General features: G+C 53.0%; 2 protein-coding genes across 2 annotated transcripts; one reads left to right on the top strand and one right to left on the bottom strand.

Moving 5' to 3' along the window:
- The first annotated feature begins 276 nt into the window (after positions 1-276).
- LOC123077652 (serine/arginine-rich splicing factor RS2Z32) lies at positions 277-3,639 on the top strand. The gene is made up of 7 exons (XM_044499948.1): positions 277-529; positions 989-1,105; positions 1,821-1,860; positions 1,959-2,054; positions 2,142-2,371; positions 2,450-2,539; positions 2,989-3,639. The coding sequence occupies exons 2-7, from the start codon at positions 990-992 to the stop codon at positions 3,389-3,391; spliced, it is 975 nt and encodes a 324-aa protein (XP_044355883.1). The 5' UTR covers positions 277-529; position 989; the 3' UTR covers positions 3,392-3,639.
- LOC123077650 (receptor-like protein kinase HERK 1) lies at positions 3,506-7,068 on the bottom strand. Its single transcript, XM_044499947.1, has 2 exons — positions 6,646-7,068; positions 3,506-6,513 (listed from the first exon to the last, which is right to left on the bottom strand). Exon 2 carries the CDS (start codon positions 6,492-6,494, stop codon positions 3,786-3,788), a length of 2,709 nt encoding a protein of 902 aa, XP_044355882.1. The 5' UTR covers positions 6,495-6,513; positions 6,646-7,068; the 3' UTR covers positions 3,506-3,785.
- Between the last annotated feature and the right edge of the window lie 3,655 nt (positions 7,069-10,723).

Raw genomic sequence — 10,723 nt, 5'->3', positions numbered from 1 at the left:
GTTGCAGGTTGAAGAAGCATATTAGGTGGGCCAAGATGTGAGCACGTGGGAGGAAAAAGAAAAGGGCATTCAGGCTGGGCTGCATCCAAGCCTAATGGGCTGCCGGCCCATTCTAGCGCTAACCAGCGAGCAGCTGTCGAGGCGAACGATCTGTCCAACTCCAGATTTTCAACCAGAAGCTGGCTGCTGGTTTTGGGCAAAGGAGTTGAGGAGTTTGAGGCTGTGGAGGGCTACCGAACAGGCCCTAAACATGCAGATGGGCCATTGTTAGGCGCCTTCTCTCACAGGCCTCGCGTCCTTTTCTTCCTTTTTCTCTCGTCAAACAGGCCTTTCGTTCCGGCTGCCGATTTGAGTAAATCAAGCCGTGCCCGCTCCTCCCCCTGTCAGCCGTCGATGCCTCCCCGGATGCAACACCTGCCGTCCAAACCAAATCGGGCGTGAGTATAAGTTCGCCGCCGTCACATCCGAGCAGCTTCCTCTAGTCTTGTCCCCTCCCGCGGCTAGGGTTTCCTCCGCTTCGCTCTCGCAGGTGAGACCCCCGAACCCCGATCCGATCTCGCCCCCGTCTATCCTTCCGCTCGATTCCTCGCCTCGTCGGCCCGCCGCGCTGGTGCCCGGCGCTTAGGTCCGGGCTCCGGTTCGATTCGTCCGCGGAAGTCCCGTCGGCCCGTGATTCGCTTGCTTGTACGGATAGATCCGCGTCCATGGGGTGCCGTATCCGAATTAGGATTAGATATTCTGAAGAGGTGGCGGTGGTTTTCTAGATTTGCTGCGGTTTTGGCGCTGATGATTCGTAAGGGGGGAACAGTATGGTCGCAGCTAGGCTACTGCGTAATAGGTTGCGTCACGAGATGTCCGTATGCTGCTCTAATTGAATTCGTGCTGGATTGGCTGCTTTTTATGGGGAGGAGTTTGCTCTGCTTAGCTGTTTGCTTGCATGATGTCAGTGGTTGTAGGTTGTGACATTTTGCTGCTTGTTTCGGTGCAGAATGCCTCGCTACGATGAGCGTGATCGTTACGGTGGCAACACAAGGCTGTACGTGGGTCGTCTTCCCTCGCGCACCCGCACAAGGGACCTCGAAGACCTCTTCGGCAGATATGGGAGGTGAGCAAGCAGAATTCCTCTCAGCCAGAGCTGCTTTTTGCCTTCTGAGTGACAAGTCCATGGAACAAATATACTACCCCCTCCAATCCAAAAAAAAAGTGGAACTAAAGCTGAACTAAAACGACCATGACACTTTTTTTGGATCGGAGTGAGTAGTTTCTTCGTATACAGTGGATGTATTTTGATTGGTTTCATGTCACCCATGCAAGTTATGTGTGATTTAGCTTCTAGTCAAATAGGTCTGTGCTTTGCTCTCTTGTCTGAAGACATGTAGAGCAGAAATTGAGACACCTGTTCGATTTCTTGCACCCAATGTCATCCACATGGTAACTCTGAGGCAATGGCATTCCATACGGGATATCTAAGCCAGCACCCTGCGGTCTCTCAACATTGTTCTCTCTGCCCCATTGTTTCTTGTACCATCACATATATCCACAAGCCCTTCATGTTTTCTTAACTTGGATGATCTTGTTGAAGGTTTTGGGGGCTTACCCAACCTCGGTGTCCATGGTGGATTGGTGGGAGGGTGCCCTTGGTGGAATTGGTGGCTATTCTCGCAAAGTTTCTAGCAGACTTTGGCGATTGTTTTCAAAAATATATTGCCTGTTTTAATGGAAATCACAATCATGCCTGGTGTTTAGTTCATTCTGCGTGGTGATACATTTCTCTACTTGCGTCTTGATGGTGTTACTGTTTCCGGAAACCATTTCCACAGAGTGCGACATGTGGATATGAAGCACGAGTTTGCATTTGTTGTAAGTAACTGCTCTTTTCACCTTGTTTTGACTTCTTAATCCATGTTTGTACTGTTCATATTGATGCCCCTCCTTTCCTTCTATAAATCTTATTGCAGGAGTTTAGTGATCCCAGGGATGCTGATGAAGCAAGGTACAATCTTGATGGTCGTGACTTTGATGGAAGCCGCATGATTGTTGAGTTTGCTAAAGGGGTAATTATAATATTGCTCACTATAATTTTTTCTATGTTGTTTTGTGCTTTTGTTATTTGCCCTTCCTTATTATGATCCTCATTATAGGTTCCGCGTGGCCAAGGAGGAGGAGGTGACCGTGACCGTGGTGGCCGTGGTGGTGACCGTGAATATATGGGTCGGGGACCTCCTCCTGGTTCTGGGCGTTGCTTTAACTGTGGGATTGATGGGCATTGGGCTCGGGACTGCAAAGCTGGCGACTGGAAAAACAGGTGCTATCGTTGTGGAGATAGTGGCCACATAGAAAGGGATTGTCAGAACAGCCCTAAGAACCTCAAGTATGCCCTGCGGGTTGTCTTTTCTGTTCTACACATAAGTGAGCATATCTGACTTTAGTTTTGTTGATGAAAACACAGGCGTGGAAAGAGTTACTCCAGATCTCCATCTCCTCGCCGCGGAAGGGTGCGTGATAGGAGCTACAGCAGGAGCCGCAGTAGGAGCTACAGGTATATGTTTTGAAAATTTGAGCACCGTTTCTTCTTATTCTGTGGCATGATTCCCTTGTTCTGGTAGTCTGTTTAGTTTGAGTTCTGATCATAGTACTGTCATTCTTTCTTCTTGCAAACTAAAGCCTCTTAAGTCCTATTTTGTCCAATTATTATGGTATTTCCTTTTTTGCATATTGTTTTCCTGTTATGCATGGGTTTAGTTTCATCTGCTGCTATTCTGTGGGCATGGGTTTAATTCATACATTTTACTAACCTGCTGAATGTGGTAAATTTTAATTGAATTAAATACTTGTGTTTGCAACTAATGAATATATGCCAGTGTAAAAAATTGGTTGATTTGTCGATATTATTGCTTTTAAACATACTTGTGTTGTGTTTCAATTCCTTTTTTTTTCTATCATGTTTTGTGTATGAAACACTGACTGTATGTCTCTTGCTTTACTTAGCCGCTCTGTTTCCCCAAGGAGGGATGAAAGGCGATCAAGGAGCCCTCGCGACAGTCGCAGCCCAAGGAGGAGCCCCCGTGACAGTCTCAGCCCCAGGAGGAGCCCCCGCAACAGTCGCAGCCCTATGAAGAGCCCCCGTGGCAGTCGCAGCCCTATGAGGAGCCCCCGTGACAGTCGCAGCCCTAGGAGGAGTGCTTCACCTGCCAAGGGGAGGGCCCGGAGCCCCACCCCTCCTGGCAGCAGGAGCCCTGCACCAAGGGATAACAGCAGGAGCCCAATGAAGGCTGACAGCCCTAAAAACATGAGCCCAGCTGCCAATGGTCGTAGCCTGAGCCCCAGGGACGGCGAAGACAATGGCCACCACCGTGCACCCAGTGGAAGTGCATCACCCGGTGGTGGTTAGAGATGGATCGAAATCCTTCAAGCTTTCACCCAGTGGAACTGCATCACCTGGTGAGGGTCGAGAGATCGATCAAATTCTTCCTACGGTTATGAAACTCTCCAAACATGTTGAACAAAGACTTGCCTGTACGAGTTTGATTTTATCGTGTACTCTATTTCGGTATTGATACTCCAGTCAGACCATAATATCTGTTGTACTATGTGCACATGGAATCATTTTGCAGTTTCAAATAATCTTTTTGTGCTTAATTTCTCATCTTTATCGTGCTACATGGTCGAAAATGCTTGTAGTATTTGTCCTTCGAAAGATGGAGGGGAAACAATCTTTTCCATCATCCACTCTCCTCAGGGACGTACAAAAAACACCATATCTTCTAATATAGGGCCATATGGGTTCATCTGCTGCGGACATTGACCATCTGCCAGAAGGTCCCTCTCATGGATGCGTCTGTGAAATCATCATCGGCTTCGCCGTCTCCCTCCACGCTGCCGGTTTGAGGCGGCGTGAGCTCTGTAACCATGTTGAGGCTGTTCACGTCGGAGTAGTCCAGCCCGTCGTGATCAACCGCGCTTCTCTGACGGCGAGGCGGCGTGAGCTCTGTCACCATGTTGAGGCTGCTCACGTCGGAGAAGTCCAGGCCGTCGCCCTCCTGCAGCCGCATCACGAACTGCAGGTTCCACACCACGTCCTCCATGGCCGGCCGGTCGGCGCCCCGCTCCGCCAGGCACCTGGCCACCGTCTCGCCGTACTTCCTCAGCGCCGCGGGCCTCGCCGCGGCCGCGATGCGCCGGTCCACGATCTTCTCCAGCTCGCCCCTGCCCTGCCAGTGCAGCCCCCACTCCACCAGGTTCGACATGGGCTTCGGCAGCCTCGGGTCGACGACGGGGCGCGCGCAGACGGCCTCCAGCAGCACGACGCCCAGCGAGTACACGTCGGACTTGGCCGTCAGCTGCCTCGTCCGGCAGTACTCCGGGTCGACGTACCCGAAGCTGCCCTTCACCGCCGTGCTGACGTGCGTCTCGTCGAGCACCGGCCCGGCCTTGGAGAGCCCGAAGTCGGCCACCTTGCCCGCGAGGTCGCCGTCCAGAAGGATGTTGGACGACTTGACGTCGCGGTGGATCACCGGCTTGTCCACGGCCGTGTGCAGGTACAGGAGGCCCCTCGCCGCGCCGGCGCACGCCTCCAGCCGCTGCGCCCAGCTCAGCGGCGCCGCGCCGCCGCGGCCGTACAGCCGGCTCCTCAGCGAGCCGTGCTCCATGTACTCGTACAGCAGGATCATCTCCTCCCGCTCGTCGCAGTAGCCGACGAGGGACACCAGGTGGCGGTGGCGCAGCCCGGACAGCAGCTCGATCTCCGTGCGGAACTCCCGCGCGCCCTGCTGCGACTCCGGGCTCGCGCGCTTCACGGCGACCTTGGTGCCGTCCTGGAGCACGGCGCCGTACACCTTGCCGAACCCTCCCTCTCCGATGATGAGGCTGTCGTCGAAGTTGCGCGTCGCGTCTTGCAACATAGCGAGCGGGAAACGGTAGCTCGGCATCACCGCGGCAGCGGCAGCAGCCCTGGGGCTCGCTCCCGGAGTGTTCCCGGCAGTGGTGAAGCTTGACGATCCTGACGCAATGGCGCCGCGAACGCTGAAGCGGCCGAGGAGTGGCATCCATGGCGTGGACGACTGGCTCTGCGTCGGCGTCGGCTGCTCCTTGGCACCCTCCTCCACCTCCTTCTCCTTCTCCTTCTTCCTAAGGACAATGGCGAGAGCAACGGCGACGGATATGAAAGCGAGCGCTCCACACACGGAGCCAAGAACGACGGCGAAACGCGACTTGGCTGCCCCCGCCGCCGGCTGGACGACGACGACGGACCCGGCGCTCAGGTGCATCTTCATGATCTCAATCCCATTGAGGATGGCGGCGGGCATGACGATCTTATTTGCCAGAGGGCCAACATGGACGGCGAGTTTCCCGGACGCCTCGCTAGCAGGCAACACGAAGTCCGTGTAGTACGGGAACGCCAGCGCACCATCGCCGACGGCGGCGAGGTCGAGGTCCTGCTTCACGGTGGCGTCATCGACGTAGGCGTTGATGTGGAGCTGGTGGGGAGCCTTGCCGACGATGTCGCAGAAGTGGAACCTGATGAAGTAGCTGGAGCTGGTGTCGACGTCGAACTGCCACGCCATCTGTTTCTGCCCGTCGAATGAGCTGCCGTTGATCACGAGCTCCCTCGCCGTGGCGTAGACGATGTCCGGCGCGTCGGTCGCCGTCGCTTGCCCGGGCAGCCGGTTCAGCATCCCGTTGTAGCGGACCTCCCGAGTCACCGCGTCGGCCACAGAATGGGAGAGGAATCGCAGGTCGGTGGTCCACTCTCGCCAGAGCGCGTCGTCGTCGGGCGCGACGGCCGGGCCGCCCACGTTGAGGCGGTAGGCCGTCTGCAGCGGCAGCACGGCGGGGATGGGCTCCGGCCGGCCCGTCGACGAGTCCGCCGCGTCGGCGACGAGGCCGTCGGGCACGGAGACGAGCTCGACGGCGTTGACGAAGGCGATGCCCCCGTCGGCGAGCGGCACGAACGAGACCACCAGCGTGTCGCGCGCGACGTCCAGGAGGAACTCCAGGCGCGCCGGCTGGGGCGACGTCGACGTCGACGCGTTGCCGGGCTCGGGCGCCGGGATGCCGTCCTCGAGCAGCACGGCGTCCTGCGTGGACACCTTGAACGCCCTGGCCGCCGCGGCGAGGTCGTAGCTCCGGTACACGAAGGGGAAGAAGTGGAGGCGGAGGAAGTGCCGGCCGCGGCGCCTGATGGCGAAGGAGTAGGAGGAGGGCGCGGAGAACACCCTGGCGTTCTGGTACAGCGCGGCGTCGCGGAAGCCGGACACCAGGTCCGGCGGGGCCTTCACCGCGGCGCTGCGAGGGGACGTCAGGGTGACCGCGCCGGAGGCGCCGTCGTCGGCGAGGAAGAGCCTCCGGCCCACCGGCGTGTCCAGCGAGGACCCACAGCTGACGAGGTAGTTGTCCTCAGGCTTGTACGCCGCAGCGCCGCAGACGAGCAACACCGAGACGACCCAGAGCACGCCGCGTGCTCGCGCTGGCCGGAGCCTCGCCGTCGCGGCCATGGCAAACTCCGAGGAACACCTACACACGATCAAAAGATTATGCGCAGAACAGGCAGAGAAGAAAACATGTCCGTCGGAAGTACTCCTATATCGAACCACAGAAAAGCTACAAGGAGCCAAATAAGAGCGACAGAGGGACGAACGACGCTACCTCCAGGCTCCTGCTACCGGCCAGCTGATTCAGCAGCAGTCCAGATCCTCCATGGATGATGTGCGCTGCCGTGGTGTCATGCTTATCTGCGAGGCCTTGGGTTGGTGCGAGCTGCGAGGCCAGGGATTGCAGGAGGAAGAGGACACAGAGGTCACTGGTGGCCGGTCAGAGAGACGGATCGCCATCAGAGGCGGCCCTCCGAATTGAAGGCTTGTTCGTCTCGTAGCACCCTCCTCCCCACGCCATTGGGCACGCAAGTCGCAATCGTTACCGAACTCTTGAGAGCACTGACCAGCGTGTGAGCAGGGGCCTGGACTGGACCAGTGCGTGTCCTGTTGTGCCGGGAAAGGCAAGCGGAGCTGCTGCTGAAATGGGCTGTTGCGCTTGGAAGCTCGCTGGAACGTAGTACTGCCACTGAAGATTTCTTCCAGAGATTGCAGGAAGAGCACGACTGTGGCAAGTGGCAACAGGAGACGGCCGAACTGCATGCTGGGAATTCCGTGGCACGCGTATGGAAAAAAATGCACCTGAAAGCAAACGCTGGGAGGCGTGACGGGAGTGCGGGACACGATTGTTTGGTCCCGGAAAATTATCGCTAGGCGTTGTTTGGTGTTATCTTTCAATCGTCAATGCTACTAGGAGTACGGTTTTTCTACCCTGCAAGAGACATCTTTGACCGTGGATTTATCTACCATCGTTGCTAGAAGATGGAATAAAGGTCTCCCCGCCTAGCCCCGTCTAGCATCATTGGTGGACGTGTGGAGGTGTGTCTCTGGTGGATCTGTTTTTGGTGGATTTGCTTGGATCTGTTCGTCGTTCGTCTTCGTTCATGCGTCTTTAGGTTGGATCCTTTTGATCTACACTCTTCATCTGCGGCAGTTGCTGTTCTGGTGCGTTGGTTCTATGGGGCCTTAGCACGACGACTTCCTGACTGTCTACTACAACAAGGTTTGCCCGGCTCCGGCGAGGGAGGGGCGATGACAGTGGCGCGCCTTCGGCTCGCTTCAGTGTTTGTAGTCGTCGCTAGGTGGTCTACGGATCTGGATGTAATTTTTATTATTTCTAGTGTTCGTTGTACTATCATGATTGAAGATGAATAGATTGAAAGTTTTTTCCCGCAATTTTTTTGTCTTATGGCGTATGCTACATAGTACAATCCCATGCCGAGTTACGCGAAGGTTTCACCTATCTGCCCCACTTGCTCGGAGGGTTTAGGCCCTGTTTGGTTCATAAGTCCTGGGACTTTTTTTAGTCCCAACTTATAAGTCCCAAGTCCCTAAAAAGTCCCCACCTATTTGGTTCCTGGGACTTAACATGGACCAAAAGACCATATTACAACTATAAGTCCCTATAAGTCCCTCCTTGAGAGTCTTATTTCATAAGTCCCAAATGCCCACTTTAAGTCCCTATAAGTCCCTCCTGTTTGGTTTAGATGGGACTTAAAGGGACTTTTTTAAGTCCCTACACCAATAAGTCCCTGTAACCAAACACCTTCTTAGAAGATACAAAACATATGCTCTTCTGCTGTAGTAAAGCAAAGGAGGTCTGGAAAAGGTTGGGGATGGATGATATTATTGATAAAGCTTGTGAAGTTGACCGTGCGGGAGAGGTGGTGTTGGAGTATCTACTACTCCTACCAGATCAATATTTGTGGATATTGGGTTAGCACAATGTACGTGAGATGATTGCTATTTCAGCATGGTATCTATGTGGGAAAGACGGAAGTTGGTACACAATGAGAAAACTCAAAATGTAACTAAGATCTCAATGGGGATTCTTGCTCTGACCAAAATTTTTGTTAATGCATTATCCCCCAAGGCGTCGATGAAAAAGGAGGGCTGGTCTTGTCCTCCAAGAGTTTTCGTTAAACTTAATGTTGACGCTTCTTTTGATCATGTTCTTCTTAGGTGTTCCATGGGAGCGGTCCTTTGAGACGACAAAGGCAGGTTCATAGCTGGAGGGAATGAGAAAATAGATTTTTACGCGGATGTGTTGATGGCGGAAGCTTTAGCTCTAAAATTCGGTCTAACACTGGCGCAACGGGCGGGATGCAATCGCCTTATTAGAAATTCGGATAATATGGAGGTGATTGATACTATGAATGATGGAGGACAGTCGGCGGGTGCGGCGGCAGCAATCTTCGATGACTGTTTTCACTATGCTTGTGATTTCGTTACTGTTAGATTTGAGCACTATAATAGGGAAGCAAATAAAGTAGCTCATGAGCTTGCTAGATTAGCTAGATTTTCTTTGACTTCCGATTGGTTTGAGGAGCCTTTAAATGAAATTGTAATTATCCTCACAAACGATGTACTACTTATTACAAATGAATAAAGTCAGAAATTTTCAAAAAAAAGACTTGTGCCACTTTTCTTACTTTTATATAAATAAAAATTGTCTTATTTCAAAGTGTTACATATGCTTTATTGTGTTTTTTCTTGTTCCAAAGTGTCTCGTAAAGTTTCATTGTATACCAACAATAAGAGTGCACTTCTTTCTGATTAAATTTACTAGTACATAACAATACACAATGGAACATTTCAATGCACGTTGAAACAAGAAAAAGAATCAGTGTAACACTATGAAACAAGACAAAATCTGCCAATTCCCCCCAAAATAGCATGAATCTCAAAGCAACGATGAATGGTGGATCCATGCATGGCATACCCCCATGTATGGTAGAATAGCTTTTCTCTTAAAGCTAGTAGCTCTCGAAGGCTTTGACTTAACGTCCTTAGCCCTCATGCCCTTGTTGCACCTCCCTGAGGAGACGAGATTTCCCTAAGGGTGTTCTGTTATTGACAACTTTATCTTGGTGGTGGAGCTGGTCCAATGTTGCCACAAGCGTGGGTTGACTTTAGTTGTACTCAAGCTCGACTTCCCGAAAGCCTTCAGCCCCGTCTTCTGGCTTAACCTTGATCATGTACTGGAAGCCTCCACCTTGGTGGATGCACTATGTCTTAGGCCTCAATGTCTCCTACCACTCTGTCGTCATTCTCAATAGTGTCCCTCGACAAGTGGACTTCCCACAAAGCATGGGCTCCGACATGGGACCCCCCTTTCTTATTTATATTGGCCGCAACTGTCTTGAAAGGACCCGTGCTTGCTATTGGAGCAGAGGACGGACTGCAACACCCCATCATCCACAGCCAGTAGTAGCGTCAGCATTAGCATACGCTCCAGGCAAGCATTGTAGCTGCAGTAGCTACAATGCAAAAAAGCTACAATGGCTATAGTCAACAAGGATCTCTCCCACCATGCCCTAGGAAACGGCCCGGGTTGCCTAGGGCTTGAGGCCGCCATTGTACACACCCCACTACTATACCATTCCCTAGTACAGAGACGGCACCACCAACCTGCTCTGCCCGGCATCGTCCAAGTCACCAAGCTTTAGGAGTTGCTCGGCTCCTTTGTCACGAGCAATTGCCTTGCGTCCAACTTTGACAAGTGAATCTTTGTTCCTATCAATGTGCCTCCCTAGCAAGCACATGTTATCAATGCCATCTTTGGTTGCTCTGTTGCGGCCTTCTCTCAATAGTATCGAGGGTTAGTGTTCTCCACGTTGAAGTTGTGCCCCTTTGACTTTTGCCCCTCATAGCCAAGATCAACAATGTCAGGACTCCGATTCTAAGTCACACCGATCTAGCCTGTAACACCTCATATCACTTTGCAGCCTCATGCACGGTATTCCCACGGGTGTCGCCTTACCATGGCCCGGGACTGTTTGCGCCTTTTGGCTCACGTATATGATAGTGTCGCTAGCATCCATATGACAGAGAACCCGCGCCGACATGACTAGTCGTGAACCCAAAGTGGCACTTGTTGGGGAACGTAGCAGAAATTCAAAATTTTCCTACGTGTCACCAAGATCAATCTAGGAGATGCTAGCAACGAGAGGGGAGGAGTGCATCTACATACCCTTGTAGATCGCGAGCGGAAGCGTTCAAGAGAACGGGGTTGATGGAGTCGTACTCGTCGTGATCCAAATCACTGATGATCCTAGCGCCGAACGGACGGCACCTCCGCGTTCAAAACACGTACGGAGCGGGGACGTCTCCTCCTTCTTGATCCAGCAAGG

Source organism: Triticum aestivum, chromosome 3D, assembly GCF_018294505.1.
Source record: "Triticum aestivum cultivar Chinese Spring chromosome 3D, IWGSC CS RefSeq v2.1, whole genome shotgun sequence".
NCBI lineage: Eukaryota > Viridiplantae > Streptophyta > Magnoliopsida > Poales > Poaceae > Triticum > Triticum aestivum.
Note: the sequence above shows the minus strand (reverse complement) of the source record. Positions and strands in the feature narration are given on the sequence as shown.

Excerpts from the sequence above, each read along its gene's own strand:
- LOC123077652 (XM_044499948.1), top strand. The coding sequence starts at position 990 with ATGCCTCGCTACGATGAGCGTGATCGTTACGGTGGCAACACAAGGCTG. Across the intron at positions 2,055-2,141 it reads TTGTTGAGTTTGCTAAAGGG|GTTCCGCGTGGCCAAGGAGG; the intron begins GTAATTATAATA and ends TCCTCATTATAG. Across the intron at positions 2,540-2,988 it reads AGCCGCAGTAGGAGCTACAG|CCGCTCTGTTTCCCCAAGGA; the intron begins GTATATGTTTTG and ends TGCTTTACTTAG.
- LOC123077650 (XM_044499947.1), bottom strand. The coding sequence starts at position 6,494 with ATGGCCGCGACGGCGAGGCTCCGGCCAGCGCGAGCACGCGGCGTGCTC.